This window comes from Stigmatopora nigra, chromosome 11, assembly GCF_051989575.1.
Source record: "Stigmatopora nigra isolate UIUO_SnigA chromosome 11, RoL_Snig_1.1, whole genome shotgun sequence".
NCBI lineage: Eukaryota > Metazoa > Chordata > Actinopteri > Syngnathiformes > Syngnathidae > Stigmatopora > Stigmatopora nigra.
Window position 1 is genome coordinate 9222014 of NC_135518.1, and position 16783 is coordinate 9238796.

The 16783-nt window shown below is 41.1% G+C and overlaps 3 protein-coding genes across 5 annotated transcripts; 1 reads left to right on the top strand and 2 right to left on the bottom strand.

Moving 5' to 3' along the window:
- Positions 1-289: 289 nt before the first annotated feature.
- Positions 290-11093, bottom strand: LOC144204030 (uncharacterized). Of its 3 annotated transcripts, XM_077727731.1 has the most exons (36): positions 10722-11093; positions 10251-10312; positions 9671-9811; positions 8644-9218; positions 8242-8262; positions 8094-8153; positions 6809-6862; positions 6552-6596; positions 6460-6486; positions 6337-6381; positions 6180-6224; positions 5911-5964; positions 5413-5481; positions 5160-5228; positions 5005-5073; positions 4626-4694; positions 4409-4477; positions 4247-4315; positions 4061-4129; positions 3875-3946; positions 3741-3809; positions 3591-3662; positions 3415-3483; positions 3251-3319; positions 3086-3154; positions 2945-3013; positions 2810-2878; positions 2654-2722; positions 2492-2560; positions 2320-2400; positions 2188-2223; positions 2079-2115; positions 1445-2002; positions 925-1172; positions 629-842; positions 290-541 (listed from the first exon to the last, which is right to left on the bottom strand). In XM_077727731.1, the coding sequence occupies exons 3-36, from the start codon at positions 9801-9803 to the stop codon at positions 339-341; spliced, it is 3615 nt and encodes a 1204-aa protein (XP_077583857.1). In that variant the 5' UTR covers positions 9804-9811; positions 10251-10312; positions 10722-11093; the 3' UTR covers positions 290-338. The 3 variants fall into 3 exon arrangements, with proteins under 3 accessions (XP_077583857.1, XP_077583859.1, XP_077583858.1); XM_077727733.1 differs by lacking the exon at positions 10251-10312; XM_077727732.1 differs by lacking the exons at positions 10251-10312; positions 10722-11093 and adding an exon at positions 9906-10195.
- atp5f1b (ATP synthase F1 subunit beta) lies at positions 10887-13846 on the top strand. The gene is made up of 10 exons (XM_077727734.1): positions 10887-11096; positions 11557-11730; positions 11817-11991; positions 12137-12258; positions 12334-12518; positions 12607-12765; positions 12844-12966; positions 13042-13254; positions 13347-13548; positions 13630-13846. The coding sequence occupies exons 1-10, from the start codon at positions 10991-10993 to the stop codon at positions 13725-13727; spliced, it is 1557 nt and encodes a 518-aa protein (XP_077583860.1). The 5' UTR covers positions 10887-10990; the 3' UTR covers positions 13728-13846.
- Positions 13331-16349, bottom strand: LOC144204033 (coiled-coil domain-containing protein 89). The gene is made up of 7 exons (XM_077727735.1): positions 16072-16349; positions 14894-15357; positions 14645-14775; positions 14392-14528; positions 14260-14336; positions 14088-14187; positions 13331-14013 (listed from the first exon to the last, which is right to left on the bottom strand). The coding sequence occupies exons 1-7, from the start codon at positions 16156-16158 to the stop codon at positions 13927-13929; spliced, it is 1083 nt and encodes a 360-aa protein (XP_077583861.1). The 5' UTR covers positions 16159-16349; the 3' UTR covers positions 13331-13926.
- Positions 16350-16783: the final 434 nt, after the last annotated feature.

The following is a 16783-nucleotide window of genomic DNA, read 5'->3' on the forward strand; positions in this document are numbered from 1 at the left end:
TATTTTATAATTAAATAGTATAGTGTTTTTAATGAGTGATCATGTCTTTTATTTTTCTTGTAATACATTATTAGTAAAATATAGATACAGGCTCTAGTTATTATTAAAAATACATACAATTTACATTTTAAGTGGGTTTTTAATCAACCATTTGTGATATGCAAAATTAAAAGCTGTGGATGTTTATTATATAAGATGAAGCAGGAATTTTAGAAAGAAAATGAAGCAGGAATTTTAGAAAAAAAGGAAAAATGACAACAATCTTTTATTAGAAAACACAAACAAAAAAGTAAAGTATCATAAATTGCTAAGTAAATGTACGTACATAACATCACATTTTAAATACTACCTTTCTTCAACATAACACAAGTCTTCCTACATTCATCTTCAGTTTCGAATCGATTGTCATTTCCGGCGCAGCCTCCGTACCAAAATTGCGCACAGGAATTAGCCTGTTTATCATAATACCAGCGGATGTTGTAAGATCTGCAGGTTCCCTGGTCCAGACTCAGGTTACAGCGGGGATCACGAAGCGGAACCTCTAAAGAATAAAAAGGACCATCGATGAGTTGTTTAAAAAATGCCTAATAAAGTACACTATGTGCATCTAATTGTATGCAGAACTGACCTTCATGTAGGACTGGATTTAGCCCAGAGTTTATAAATGACGACGATGATGGAGATGATGATGGAGATGATGATGATGGAGGTAATGCCTCCTTGGAGACTTCGCTTTCCTTCACATGTACCGAAGATGTCGTTTTGTTCACTACTACCACATTGCCGCTGGCCCTCACATGGGCTCTCAAATCTAAATCTTCACCGTCTTCATCTTCCTCCACCTGAGTAAGACAAAATTCAGAAATCATTTCAGTATTTATTGGTATTGCAGAATCTATTAGTCTGTCTGAATGCAAAACTGACCTGGACAGGGAGTGGATCAGCACTGATGGGCAGTGCAAAGGTGTCTCCACGGCCTCGGTTGTTCCTCCTTACTTCATTCTTATTTTTTCCACTGTCATTATTGTCACCATTGCTACGCTCGCTATAAACATGACTTGCATGAACGCCAATTCCATTGTTGCTATTCCAGTGCCCGTTTCCAATGTGATTGTAAATGAATGCACCGTTTTCATCCTCGCAGAACTGGCTGATGACTTTAGATTCCAGAGCTGAAAATAGGAAAGATGAAAAAACATTTCATTCACAGTGGTTGAATCTAGAATGGACAGGTAATGGCTTCATGGTTTGGAATTGTCATGATGTGTAAAAATGGGATTAGGAAAATAACATATTGGCTTTTTTTTTTAACTTATCCTCTATTAATCACACACAAAAATGCCAAAGAACTATGTTAGGGTGAGTTTTGGGGCTTCCTATAGACAAAACTGGTGGTTTTTGTTGCTTTCCCCTGATATATAATTTCCACGCGTCCCATGATCACCTGGCAGTGTGTTGAAGTCATCGATAAGGTACATGTGTTCACTATCAGGGTCAGAGGCAATCAGGTTGAGTTCTCTCAGAAACTCTTCCTGCGTAGCATCCGAAGAATTGACGATTCCCAAAGCGTACATCTCAATATTTGCGGCATGGGCCTCTCTCACGGCGATATCAAGTTTTACTGGCTCTCGCTTGTCAGTCTGACCATCGGTAATGACAATGGCCACCTTCCTGACACCGGGCCGGGTGTTATAGAAGGCCTCCTGGGTGGCTTTTCGGATGGCAGTGCCAGTGTAAGTACCCTCGCCCATGTAAGGCATCTTTCGAACAGCCTGCTTGACATCCTGTTTATTGGTATAGCGGACCAAGTTGAATTCCAAGCGGACTTCCAGGCTGTAAAGGACAAGGCCGATCCTTGTCGCGTTGCGCCCCACAGTGGTCCTGTCCACCATCCTGGTGACAAAATCTTTGATGATTTCAAAGTTGTCGGGGCCAACACTCTCTGAGCTGTCGATCACGAAAACAAGTTCCATTGGCCTTTCTTTGCACTTGACGCCACATCCTGACAACGACAGCATTTGTAAGATTTGTAATGAATGTAAATAGCATTTATTGAAATCAATCTGACTACTACTTACCACATATTTCTTTGATGAGCTTAATAATGTCCTCTCTCTGTAAAACCAAAAGTATCTGCTTTAGAATATTTTTTTCCAGATGAATCAGACTAGATTCAACTGGACTTACCGTGAGGCCTGCATCTCCCTTTGTTCCCGATTTTCCCTGTTATTTGACCAAATGCAACAGTTTTAAATGGTTTTGCTAAATGATTATTTACAGTGTGTCTATCTAATGGATATTGTATCTGTATTTACTTACTGCTGCACCTGGCACTCCTGGATCCCCCAAATCTCCTTTTGCACCCTTGGTTCCCCTCTCACCCTGAGACCCCCGATCCCCCTGAATCAACAACAGATATTACATCGACCCGAGATCAACCAATTTGACAGGCTAAGTTGTATTTGTAATCAAAATTAATCGTAGCTCTTACTTTAGCACCTGCAAATCCATCTCCTGCTGGCCCTCTTGGTCCCGTCATACCTTGGGATCCAGTATCCCCCTGAAGATAAATATACATCATCCATTAAAATTAGTGAGGCCATGACTTGAACAATTATTGAATTACTGAATGTAAATGTATGTCCCTCTTCACCTTGGGTCCTTGAATACCCTCTCCCGGTGGTCCATTCGGTCCGGGAGGTCCTTCCCTTCCAACATTACCCTTAAAACACATTATACATTATATGAAGGATTCAGATTCCAATCTAAAAATGGTAGATATTAATTTGCTACTAATAAATAATCTTACTGGTGGCCCTTGAATTCCCTCTCCAGGTGGTCCAGGCAAGCCTGGCAATCCCTTAAAGCCGATGTCCCCCTGGAATAAAAGTACCCAAAGTGATATCAAATATTTAATGAAAGACAATTATCTTTAAAGTGAAACCTTAGGTCCAGGTATTCCTATTCCCTCTGGACCTGGCTCTCCTGGTAAACCTGGAATTCCTGGAGGGCCCTGGAAAAGATACACTATTTGTTAATAACATCAACATCAGTTTAGGACAGTCTTTTTCTTGGTGGTACAAACCAAGGGTCCTGGGATGCCGTCACCTTTTTGTCCGGGTGGACCATGTGGCCCAGTTAATCCTCTATCACCCTGATGCAGAAAAACCGAGTTGAGGTGATATCAATGCTAATGTGCTTTTTTTGTAAATAATTTGGTTAACAGTGGCAGTATTACAATAGTGCTTACCTTTGGACCTGGAAGTCCTATGCCTGTTTCCCCAATAGCTCCAGATGGACCAGAGGGACCTAAATCCCCCTAAAAATAAGAAATTGAAGTCGTAGTGATGATTAGTCAAAGCATAATGCATTTCAGTGCTTTTAAGGAGCCATGAAAAATGTTCCGTTATTCACCTTTGGACCAGTTATGGATCGTCCTGGCTGCCCTGGAATTCCCTGGTGACCTGGTACCCCACGTTCACCCTATCAAGTGGTAGTTGGCAAAAAATATGACTTAATTATGAGTAGTCTGGGTTCATATGACAGAGACATTTTTACAATGACTTTATTGATGACTCTATGATACCTACCTTAGGTCCAGAATGTCCTGAGATCCCTGGAGGTCCATGTAATCCACGAATCCCCCGCTGACCCTGGTCCCCCTTTGAAGGGATAACCATACATTGTTTGAGTGACCCAGAGTGAGATTGAACATTAAGTACAAAACCCAAAATACAAACCTTCTCTCCTTGTGTTCCAATTCCTGCCGGTCCTTCAGAACCTCTTGAACCAGGAAACCCAGGCTCACCCTAAGAAGGAAAAAGATAAGTCAAGTTAGTTAGAAAAAAAAGTATTACAGTTGGAGCCATTGTACCTTCTGTCCTGGGGCCCCATCTTCACCTGGAAGACCTGGTAAACCACCCAAACCAGCAGATCCAGGTTCACCCTTGGTCAATCCAAAAGAGGCATTGGATACAATGGATGCAAGGCATTGATATATGTAAACAATATGACATTACAGTCCATTCAGAAGCAAGATCGTTTTGCTGAGATTTTTCACCTTTGGACCAGATTCACCAATGCCTCTCTCTCCCGGAGATCCCTGCTCTCCAGGTAAACCTTGATCTCCCTAGAGATTAAAACAAGAATGTTAGTCCTTAAAAACAACATAGAAACTGCATGTTTATTTTTTTTTAATATTTTTTCAATAAGGGATGAATGCATTTTGAGATCTTCTGTCACAAACCTTAGGTCCAGGGAGACCCTGTCCTGGGAGGCCCCTTACTCCTGATGGACCCCTTGGACCCTCAACTCCCTTGATATAAATAGAGATGGCTTTCAGAAACCCTAACTCCTAAGTGCACTTGTAAGGGTGTGAAATTATGAAAACGTGTATCAATTTTCTGACCTTCTCTCCTTGTAAACCAATTCCCGTAAGCCCAGTTAGCCCTGGAGGACCTGGGGGCCCCAGTTCACCCTGGAAGTAAGCAATACAAGTTAAATGTAGCTATTGCTGAATTTGCTATCAAAGTTCTTAAGATATGATGAGAAGGGACAAAGTACTGATCAGTTCACATGAGAGAATGACAATTCTTGGTTTATGATAGTTATTGCTAGAAACTGACCCGCTCTCCTTTAATTCCAGCACCCTGTTGTCCTCTCGATCCCCTCGGTCCTGGAAGCCCTCGATCACCCTACGGAGAAAAGTCGTGCAACGTTAAGTTCTATCCGAAGCTCTTTGTATTTATTGGGTTCTTGCCAAGTTTGTATTATTCTCCACTAAGACACTTATCAAGAGGAGCGTGTTGGTTCCTGTTTCCCACTTCACCAAAGTTACCTTACCCAAAAGGAATGGACGTTAGTCTTCATTTTTCCTTTCATACCATCTCCTGACATGATAATTTCTCTAGAGTAGAGTTTTTTTTACCCAAACCAAGAATAGGACAACATTTTTCTCCATGATTTGTTACTCTACAATGTAGACAATGTGACATAATATTGTACCTTTGGTCCAGGAAGACCTTCACCCGTGGGTCCTTTTTCTCCCTGGACACCTTGTGGCCCTTGAGGCCCCTATAAAATAAAGCCAGAGTTCTTATATTTGGTCAAAAAAGAAATAATTAAAGACAACTCTTTAAAAGAAAAAAGTCCAAACTCACTGGTGGACCATGTGCCCCAATGCCCACAGGACCAGCAGGACCTGGACGGCCTTGGAATCCCATGTCACCCTACAAAATGTTTGTCAATTGATGTATTAAAATTGCAAATAATTAGCTGTGCATGAGGAATGTCAAACTTATTTTGGGGTGCAGGCCACCAGGGTGCAAATCAGATGCCATTTAGGCTGGATCAGTTTGACACACCTCGTCTCCATTACACGAGTCAAACAAAAGAAAAGTTTTCATGACATACTTTTGGTCCTTGTATCCCAATGCCAGTTTCTCCCTGAAGACCTGGAGGGCCGGGTAGACCACGTTGTCCCTGTCATCAAAATATAGGTTATCCGTTGTCTTTTTGCGTGTTGGAACATGCTTTGACTTAAATCTGTCAGTTTAAGCCGTTCTCTCAACACTTGTGTAACTTTGACACAAAACTTTAAACGTTCTGTCATTGCTTAAAAGGATAAAATACAATTGGTGTTTTGCTACTACGTGCATACCAAAGTAATTGTATTTTACCCTTAGGTAGATTTAGAGACTATGGAAGATCTACATCATTGGGATTATACAATTTTGTTCCACTTGGTATCCAACCAAAACTGCAAAAATACAGTATGGAGTGCCAAGACTGGTAGAAATAACGTCTCATGCCTTGAAAATTTGGTCACTCTCATTTACCTCTTTGTCTGTTGTTAGAATTTATACTCAAGATAATTTAAAGAAAACAGGTGCCTCTAAAGAAATTTCTAACCTGCTTTCCCTGTGGGCCCTCCGGTCCAATGTCCCCATGTGGTCCTGGGACCCCCTGCACACATGCAAAAGAAAATTAAATGTTCTATATTCAAATGAATGCTAGGTAGTATAAGTTATCCAGTGTCATTTTGCTACACGGCATGTATAGTCTGATTCTTATGTTTACCCAGGAAAATTTGAACAAAAATGACCCGCGCAAAACTTTCATCATAATTGTTCAATTTTATTTCCTTTATTTTCTTCGTAAAATTGACCAAATTTCCTGACCTGCAGTCCTCTTAGTCCTCTTGCACCAATCGGACCCTCAGGACCCTGATGCAGGTTACATAATGTCAATAGAGAGATAGATTATGCAAATTGATATATACTGAATGTATATATATATATATAAATACACGTCTATATTTTACTATTCACATTGTACCCTGTCTCCTTTGATTCCTGGAGTGCCGCACTCTCCCCTTTCACCCTGTTGACAGAATAACAATTATACATACAAATTTACATTTAATAATATTCTTAACCATATGTTATCCCTATAAGTTACCTGTTCCCCTTTATAACCAGATTTTCCCTGCAAACACAGCAAGACAGTAAATTAAAACTGGCAAATTTGAATCAAATGTTTTGTTCACTTACCTCGGCGCCATCTCGGCCAGGTTGACCACCAATTCCTGCTTCACCCTGAAATGTAACCATGATATAAAAGTCTATTTTGATGACTAAATATCAATTTGACATGTCAAGACTGGAGTGTAGAGTAAAAATTATTGGCTTTGTTGGGTAGATGAACTTAGGACAATTTCAGGTGTGGAATCCTGAGGCTGAGAAAAAGGCACATAACCTTTGAAGAGCATGTCAAGCAGGCCTAGCCATGCGTGTGATTTGGCACACACCTTTTGCCCTTTCAGCCCGGGGGTGCCCTCTTCTCCTGGACGACCTTTTTTCCCCTTAAGAAAGAAAAAAAATCACAGTTTTAGACTTGGCAATTTGCTTCTGCTGTGTTACTTTTTTGACCCTAGGCTGCAAAGAATTGACTTTTAGTCATGGAAAGAAATGAAATGCATTTTTTGGCAGGCTGAGACACCGAGACAGACAGAGGGGTGAAATGGATGACACCATGACTCATTTCGACATTTGGAGTATGAATAGGGCATGAATTGTCTCGCCCACGGGGTGAAGGGGTCATTACGTGGAGATGCACCTGGATACATGTTATTTTGCTATCTTCAAGACAGCCCTGGTTTGTAACCATTAAAGCAATAAGAGCAATTATGAGAGCGGCTTTGTTTTAGAGGAAGAATTTGAAGAATCTCTCCTTGAAGAAAGCACCTGGCTAATGGTGGCGCAGCTGTTTATCAGCATAGGCGGATTACTTATGGCTACTTTCAAAAGAAGTTTGCACTAATGTCTTCATGTAGGATTCAGAAAATCCACTGCCGTCATGTACAAACCAACAGGTACGCAAATTTCTCTCTCACAATGATCTTCCACACAAAGGTGGAGCCCAGGAACTTTGCTCTCACTTTCATTGGACTTTTTCACATGGCCAAGGTCATCTAGAAAGTTACCTTGAAACGCAATCTCCTGAGGTCAATGCGAGTCCACCCCACATTCCACGTCAGCCTGTTCAAACCTGCTATGGAATCCCCTCTGCTCCCTCCTTCCATGCCCCCCACCTTCTGCGTTCTATGGAAACTCTTGTCAACTGCAATAACTAGTTGCAACTTTTCAGATGCAACTTTTATGGATTTTCTTCTGGCTTTATTGTTGATGATTCACTCATCAAGGATCAAAAGAGTGTTTATCCTAATACATAAAGGCTGTCAATCGCCAGGTGTTAAGTGAGAAGGGGGTTCTGTTAAGCTCCCATTTCACTTTATGTCTCCCTCCATGCACTTGTTGACCCTGATTTCCGCACATACATCACCCTGCATCAAATGCTGTCATGTTAACAGTTTGTCATATGTTTTAGTCATGTTTTCTGATTTAAAAACTGTGATTGTTTTGGGACACTTGTTGCTTTTGCTGACAGTCTACCTGTGTAGTGAACCCTGCTTAAAATAAAATACTGTGTCTTGAGCACACTGCTCAAAATTACGGGTTGACATTGAGAATATTTCTGGAAAATATCCTTAGGGCTTGTCAATTTATGACACTTCAGAAAAGATTACTACTCACTGCAGGCCCACCAGGTCCCCTCTCGCCTTTCTCACAAGCACACTTTGGAGACAGTGGGCACTGAAAAGAAGGAAAGATAACTTAACCGTAGCTATAACTCAGCAATTGCATGACTTAGTAAGTATTTTTGATGAGGATAAATACTTACACCTTCATCGGCCAGGTCGCTCTGCAAACAAATGCAAAAGATTGAAGTGAGGAAACAACAGAATTTCAATTGTATTCCAATAAGATAATGAAACAAGATACAAGTTTAGTGCAAACTATTTCCTGCCATTGACTGCACTCCAAACGGAAAAATTGGCTGCAAATAATCGATTATAGATTGAAATAACATGTATTGCATAAGGTTTTCAAGTCCAAATTATAATTTGTTGTTCAAATGTGTAAAATAAAGTTCTATTGATTATTTATTAGTTTCTGAGTTGTTGTTATTTGTGCACTTAGTGGTGAGGTTTTAAATCTCATTATAATAGTATAATGACAATAAAATCATTCATTTCAATTCAATTCAAAGTCAATATTGACAATGTTGGCAAGGTATACTCACCATCTTGGTAGCTATTTTCTCAACTATGTCCTTCTCCTGCAAATTGTGGACAAAGTGGGATGCGGGAGAGCTGGCGAGGAGACGCAGCTGAGCCACGTTGGAGGGCTCGTTGGCCGTTCGGGTAATGCCCAAAGTGAAAAACTTGACACCCTGGTTTTTGGCCTCGGCCGCAGCAGAGAAAATATCGGGGTTCCTCGGGTGGGAGGAGCCATCGGTGAGAAGCACGGCTACTTTAATGCTGCCCGGGCTGGACTCCTCCAGGTAGATTTTGGTCATGTTGGTGATGGCGTAGGTTGTATAGGTGCCGTGGCCGATGTAGACGATAGGCGCGATGCGGTTCTTGAAGTTCTCCGTGCCTCTCCAGTCGGTAAATCTTTGCTCTGTGATTACTGTGCTGCTGTACTGCAGCAAGGCCACCCTCATGCTCAGGCGGCGACCAGTTTGCAGTTTTAGCCCTTGAAGTCGATCCACCAAGTTCAAGGCAAACTGCTTCTCCTGCTCATGGTTGTCTTTGGCACTTTCAGAACTGTCCAATAGAAAGGAAAGCTCCAAGCTACAATCTTCATCTAGGATGGCTGTAATTTAAAAAATAAAATAAAAAAACAAGTGGACTCTTAAAATACTTCAAAATATTTTTAGCAATAATTAGGTTTCCAAATTCAACAAAAATACTCTAACAATATCAATGTTTCATTCAGAGTAATATGAATAAGACCAAGTAAAAGTAGTGTAAATATGAATATATTCATATAGTGCAATCCCTGAGATTAAATCATTTTTAAGTGGAATGATTATGTCTCACTGCAATTGATGGCGATGGGCCTCTAATCTAACTGGTGAAAAAAGATTGCATTTTTATTGTTATCAATTGTAGCCAATGATTTAATATGTAAAACACGTTTTTAAAAAAAAACTAAGCTTTTTTTGGGAGACACAATTTTATCTCCAAATGCATTTTTGTTTAAGTTGCACAAATCTAGATTTCAGGCACAACAATGATAGCTAAAGTCAGAGAAATGTATCTTACCTTGACCATCATAAAGATTTGCAGCCAGTGGTTTGGGGTGAGATTTGACTCCTCTGCTATCATGAAGATCTTGCGCCCAAACAAAAGTTTGCACCGTGACCAACAAGACCACCGATTCAAAGGACAGGGCCATCCTTGTCTCTACAATAACAAAAAAAATTAGACATCCATGACAAACAAAAATGCACACAAATGCATGGTATCCATAAAGAACAGCCTTTACTATTCAACATACTATGAAGTGCTGCAGTTAGCAATGGTTCAGTATCCGGTTTGGACCTGCAGGACTAACGAAAAGACCACCAGGTTGCACACTGTTGAGCTCATTTAACGTGATGCTGTGGTTCTCAGTAGTATTGAGTGAAGGAGTCAGTCGTACTCTCCCCTTTTCTATAAGGAAGAACCACCCAACCCTCACTCTTGCCTCAGGGCTTGAAAAGGCAGGGATATGTTTTCAACAATGATGGGCTTAAAGGTGGTATTTTAGACATTTTCAGTGACACAGACAATCATTTAAAGGGGATGAAGTAGTGTTTCAGTGGCTAAGTGGGAATAATTATCATAAGCATAGATTCCTCACCTCGGGACCTCGAAAGGTTAGAAGGCCTGATGACCTTTCCATTGGTATCGGGACAGTTATGGCTGGAAAAAGAAGGGTTTATAAAAGCATTATGCTGTTAAATCTGTTATTGATATATGGATTTTAGAGAATAATTGGAAAAGGCAATGATCACAAAACAATTCATTGCCGGGAACTCTAACACTTTATCTAATTACATTTGGGAAAGAGGATGAATGTGATTCTTCCTGGTTTAGAATTTTAATTATGATTACATCAACGGATAAAACATCATTGATTAGGGTTTAGAGGACATATGTATTACTGTAAGACTATACATCTATAGCCGGAGTCGGTGGCGTAAGTGCTTGGTGGCCATCTTGAGACAGAGTTCTTCTATTACAGTCTCGACTGCAGCGTACGTGATACGAGCAGAAAGTCTCTAAGTCCTTAACAGATTTCCAAAACAGTTTGGTTGTAAATTAACCTTACCAACGTAGCTATGAGTCTGGCTGGATTTTTCGAGAATGTTAGAATGATTCTGAAGTAGGAAGTGAAATGACAAAAAGGGTCAACCGATGAGGGCAAGAAAATCTAGAATTTTCTGTCTGTGTCCCGAGCCCTACAAGTACCGCCCCCCTGCGGCTAAAAAGGCACGGAAATACGAAACACAGCGCATGCGTTCATTGCCGCTCCTTCTGCTCAGGACTCCACCAGGCTAAGCTGTCCTCTCAGTGGCTTCACCTTCAGCCATTTTAACAATGCTCGGTAACGTTGCACGCGGTTGTAACGGGATTTTCCAGGCTTTTAAGCCCGGTGTGAACTCCCTGAAGACCTTTGCTGGTAAACATGTGAGCCTAAATATGGGTAAGTTTGTAGATTTTGACCGTTTTCGAATGTCATTGCAACGTGTCCTCTGGACTGTCATGGAGGCGCCCTCTAACTCATTCCTTTTTCCTCTCCGCATTCAAAACAAATGCACTTATTTCTTTGTGTTTTGTGCCGAATATGTAAAAGTAAAATTCTGGTTGTAGTTATTCTCATTGATCTGACCTTTCAGCCATGTCCTCCTCAATGACCTTTTATCCGGCCTATTCGGTCACATGCGTTGGATTAATAACTCTATTGATTGATTTTCACGAATAACGTAACTACAATATAACACAGCTCTCATTAGGAGAGCTAACTATTGCGATTGACTGTCATAATTAACGTCACGATAGTATAACCCAGATTCCGCATTAGCTTAGTACATTTTCTCCCATGCTTTGTAAAAACCATGATAGATGTAGTTGCAATTCAAATGAATTTGAATGTGTCATTGCAGCTAGGGGCTATGCAAACCCCGCCGCTCAGGCGGCTATTGCCAATGGACGCATCACGGCCGTCATCGGTGCCGTTGTGGACGTCCAGTTTGACGAAGGCCTGCCCCCCATCCTCAACGCACTGGAAGTGACAGGCCGCGATAGCAGACTGGTGCTTGAGGTGGCACAGCATCTCGGTCAGTAATTGAAATACTGTACTGAAGTAAGATCGTTTTTTTTCTTCTTCTTTCAATGTTGACTATTCTTTTTTTTTTCTCTTCAGGGGAAAACACAGTCAGGACAATTGCCATGGATGGTACAGAGGGTCTCACCCGTGGACAGAAGGTTCTTGACACCGGGGCACCAATTAGGATCCCTGTGGGGCCCGAGACTTTGGGCAGGATCATGAATGTCATTGGGGAACCCATTGATGAACGTGGACCAATTAGCACTAAACAGTGAGCTATTTTTTTGTTGCAAAATAAGGTCCTTCACTGTTAACATATTAATTTGTCAATATCCCTTGACTTAACCTTCTATTATTAATAGTGGTTTTCAAATAGCATCTGTTCCAGTTTAAAAATAACCCTCTTGTTCTCCCAGAACTGCCCCTATCCACGCCGAAGCCCCCGAGTTCACTGACATGAGCGTGGAGCAGGAGATCTTAGTCACTGGCATCAAAGTGGTGGATCTTCTTGCCCCTTATGCTAAGGGAGGAAAAATCGGTTGGTAGCGAGATGATCTTGATATCGCATTGCACGTGCAAGCTTTTCCCAACCATTCTCCCGGTTGTGTGCCAGGTCTGTTTGGCGGTGCCGGCGTGGGTAAGACTGTATTGATCATGGAGTTGATCAACAATGTGGCCAAGGCTCACGGTGGTTACTCGGTGTTCGCCGGAGTGGGAGAGCGTACCCGTGAGGGAAATGACTTGTACAATGAGATGATTGAGTCTGGAGTCATTAACCTTAAGGACACCACCTCAAAGGTAATGTAGTCTTGAGGTGCACCTGCCAAATTAGCGGTTTTTGTTCCACAGCCGCAATTTCTCCAATTTTTGGCCCACATGTTTTCAGGTAGCACTGGTGTACGGTCAGATGAATGAGCCCCCAGGCGCTCGTGCCAGAGTCGCTCTGACCGGCCTGAGTGTGGCGGAATATTTCCGTGATCAAGAAGGACAGGATGTGCTTCTCTTCATTGACAACATCTTTAGGTTCACCCAGGCTGGATCCGAGGTATCCGATTGAACAAATAGTACTTCCAAAGTGGGAATCTTAGGATGAACAAAATTAACCTTTAGGCTTGTCCTTCAGGTGTCTGCCCTGTTGGGTCGTATCCCCTCCGCTGTGGGATACCAGCCTACCTTGGCCACTGACATGGGTACCATGCAGGAGCGAATTACAACCACCAAGAAAGGCTCAATCACCTCAGTGCAGGTAAGAATAAGCAGGATGGGATTGCTGTGACTATTTGTATTTAGGGAATCTTAATAACAGCTAGTCGCCTTCTAGGCTATTTATGTGCCCGCTGACGACTTGACTGACCCGGCTCCCGCTACAACCTTTGCTCACTTGGACGCCACCACCGTGCTCTCCCGTGCTATTGCTGAGTTGGGAATTTACCCCGCTGTGGACCCCCTGGATTCCACCTCCCGTATCATGGACCCCCACATCGTCGGGGCCGAGCACTACGATGTCGCCCGAGGTGTACAAAAGATTCTCCAGGCAAGACCCTTTTGAAATAAGCAACTTTTTTTTAATGATTCAAAAATAAGATCCAATGACCCCCCCCCCCCCCCCCCCCCAATCTGTTTCAGGACTACAAGTCATTGCAAGACATCATTGCTATTCTGGGTATGGATGAATTGTCTGAGGAAGACAAGCTAACGGTATCTCGTGCTCGCAAGATCCAGCGTTTCCTGTCCCAGCCTTTCCAGGTGGCTGAAGTTTTCACTGGCCACATGGGGAAACTGGTTCCTCTCAAGGAAACCATCAAAGGGTTCAAGAGCATTCTAGCGGGTAAGTGCTATGTGATATTCTCTCAGCAATGGGATAAAGCTCTTTTCCAGTTAAAATTCTGATTTCTTGACTCTTCTCCAGGTGAATATGATGCCTTGCCTGAACAAGCTTTTTACATGGTGGGCCCCATTGAAGAAGTAGTCCAAAAGGCAGAGAAACTGGCAGAGGAACATGCATAAATGGCAAATGATTTGTACAGTATGATTTGTATTTGAGGAACCTCTGTGTATGTTGTGCTTTGCTCGTATTGCGCTGGAACGTTAAAAATAAAATTAAAGATGACGTTGTGATACAGCAATGCATGTTTGTTGTCTTTTTCTTGTACATGAATTAGCCTACTGAAACCTTTTCTGTCAGAGATGTGCAAAATCTGATCTTTTAGGTCCTCAAGTGTCGCAGTATTTTATTTAGTTCCCTTTCTTTAGTGATAAGATTGATGCTGTGTTCTTTGAATGCTGCATAATCCTATAAAATATCAAATGTTATGATTCAATACCAATATATACAAATAGTCTTAATTTTTTGGCTTTGCAACAAACCTTGTTCAACTTGTCGTATTTTGCCTTTGCTTTTTCCAGGGCCAACTTCAGTGCCCTGACTCTTTTATCTGCATTCACTGCCAGTACATCTTGTTTAAATCTGAAAAACAAAAATGATATTCAGGGGATTAATTTTCACTAATCAGCTGGCCATTGGAGCTACCAGATGCACCTTTCCTCTGCTTTTGTCCGAGCTATTTTTTGCTCATTGTATAGCATCTCAAGATGCCGAATCTCGTGTAGCTTCTCCTGTAATTAAACACAGTAAGTGTACAGTATTACCAGCGGTGTTCCCCAAATGCACCTGGATGGTGTGGTCTTGTTCTGCAGTGGTATGCAGCAGCTTCTCTCTCTCTTTGGTGAGGTTTGTAATAGTTTTGCCCATCGCAGCCTCCTTCGAAGTGTGCTGCTCTTCGGCTTTTAGAGCTTTTTGCTTCAAGACTAAGGGTGAAAAAGCCAAAAGTTGAACTCTTAGTTCCATTAAGGGTCTCTATACTACAATCTTTGGGGTAAGTGCTACCCACTAACTGGGTGGGCAACACCAAATGTGACATTACCTTTACACGTTTGTTCTGCGGCCTCATGTTGCTGCTGAACCTCACGGAATTGCTCAAGTAATACAGCCTCCCTCTGCAGATGGTCTTTGAACTGTTTCATGGATGTTGATTCAGTTTGAGCTACTTTCTCCCTTCAAAACAATGGAAGATGTATTTTTTTTTTACTAAGAAACCTGACAGACATAGGTCAAAACAGTCCCTCAAAATAATTTGGGCATCGCCAAAAAGTATAGATATGAAACATCTTACTTGTATGCCTTCTCCTTAGTTGTGAACTCCTCTTTTAACATTTTGATTTCCTTTGTAAGCCTTTGAGCGATTACAGTTTTATCCTGTATTTTTTGAGAGAACAGTGTGTCATTTTCCATCTGCAGCTGCTTGTTTTCTATCTTCAAATGTGCATTCTGGTGTTTGTACTCCTCCATGAAGACAATGATTGCTCGGCTGTTGGAGTCTAAATCCATAAATCTTTTTTCTACCAGCTCCACTCTTTTCTGCTTTTGCATGACTTCTTTCTGACAGATGTCAAGTTGCTTCTCCAGCTCGTTCTTGACCTGCTGCAGGCTTTGGCATTGATTGAACATCTCATCTGACCTTTCTTTGAGGACACAAATCAGATTGGCTTGTTCTTTTATTCGGGACTGTGTTCGTATTGTCTCTGTCAGATTGGTGGCAGTCAGGTTCTTGCAAGTCTTCTTATTGATGTCAATTTGCTGTGGACAAAACAAAGATAACTTATTGGCAACAAATACAAAGAATATGTCACATATATAACTGTCATGGACACAAAAAAAAAGGCATGCTGTGGGAAAAAGGTTGAATTTTCTTCATTTTAGCCCTATATAATTGAGTACAAATATATCGGCTCCATGTACAAGTATTCTGGAAATGGCTCATCATAATAATTTTAATATTTGCAGATGGAGAAAAGATAAATACATATGTACATCCTAAATTTGCAAATAAATCAAATTTTACACTGGATGTCTAACAAAAACTCAATATTTTCAATCTCATCTCATTTTCTAAATTGCTTTATCCTCACTAGGGTCGCAGGGGGTGCTGGAGCCTATCCCAACTGACTCCAGGCCAGAGGCGGGGGCACACCCTGAATCAGTGGCCAGCCAATTGCAGTACTCTCAATCTAGAAGAAATATTTATCTGAATTCAAAATTGCTAAACACTCTGGAAAGGGCATAAGTGGAATAAATGAAAAGGGATAAAATAAAACATAAATTGAAGTGCACTTGTCTTCTTGGAAACCATTCAGACAAAACATGTTAGGGGGACAACATTGTTTACACGTTGATCAAGTATCATGCAGCTTTCAATAACAATAGTTAACAGACTAAAATCAAAACAAAATGAATAGGATTCTTTTAAAAAGGTTAAATATGACATTTAGTATGTCTACGGAGGTTACTTACGGCAACGTTAAGTGACAAATCAGAGAACAGAACATCATCTTCGGTCTTGGCCACTTTTTTTCTTTCTTTCTTTTTTCGTTGAGACATTTTAACGTATTCAACAAAAAAACCCTAGTACTTCTGAGCTAAACGTGCTCAACTATCTTGTTTTCTAAAGACTATTGCAACTAAATTGTGTTTGCAAGAGAGGGCTAAATTCCAATTGGTATTTTCGTTGTATTAAGGAACCTGAACACAACACTCTCGACAGCCCTAGGCTGCTTGGTCGCGATGACGTCGCCGGCTCGTGAGTGTGTCGTCCTGTTCTTAAAAATACAATAAAACAAAACAAAACAAAACAAATAATGAAATATACATAACTAACTTTACATTTTATAATCTGTTAAAACATATTATACTGTTTTAGGCTTTTATTTCTCGTTTGATTCGACAAGAAATATGTTTTTGTGGTCGTTTTTGTGTTTTGTCTGTTCAACACAAAAGCCACGATGCCACATGTCGTCATCTGTACAAATATTGCTTCCTCAGTATATTATTATGAAAGGTTAGTGTCACAAAATACCACTGGGGACAGATAAGTCATGATCTAAATAAAAAATCACGGATGGTAGTTTGTAGATTTGCTGCGTTCACCACATGGTATGTATGTATTTTCAATAATTCAAAATGCATTATGGGAAATGCAAGGGAACTTAATAGGGCTTTACTGGAA

Coding starts and splice junctions, on each gene's coding strand:
- atp5f1b (XM_077727734.1), top strand. CDS start 10,991: ATGCTCGGTAACGTTGCACGCGGTTGTAACGGGATTTTCCAGGCTTTT. Junction 11,731..11,816: donor TGAGGTGGCACAGCATCTCG/GTCAGTAATTGA, acceptor TTTTCTCTTCAG/GGGAAAACACAGTCAGGACA. Junction 12,967..13,041: donor GCTCAATCACCTCAGTGCAG/GTAAGAATAAGC, acceptor GTCGCCTTCTAG/GCTATTTATGTGCCCGCTGA.
- LOC144204033 (XM_077727735.1), bottom strand. CDS start 16,158: ATGTCTCAACGAAAAAAGAAAGAAAGAAAAAAAGTGGCCAAGACCGAA. Junction 14,529..14,644: donor CGCAGAACAAACGTGTAAAG/GTAATGTCACAT, acceptor TTTCACCCTTAG/TCTTGAAGCAAAAAGCTCTA. Junction 14,188..14,259: donor CGGACAAAAGCAGAGGAAAG/GTGCATCTGGTA, acceptor TTTGTTTTTCAG/ATTTAAACAAGATGTACTGG.
- LOC144204030 (XM_077727733.1), bottom strand. CDS start 9,803: ATGGCCCTGTCCTTTGAATCGGTGGTCTTGTTGGTCACGGTGCAAACT. Junction 6,382..6,459: donor CTGGTTATAAAGGGGAACAG/GTAACTTATAGG, acceptor TTCTGTCAACAG/GGTGAAAGGGGAGAGTGCGG. Junction 3,663..3,740: donor TTGGAACACAAGGAGAGAAG/GTTTGTATTTTG, acceptor ATCCCTTCAAAG/GGGGACCAGGGTCAGCGGGG.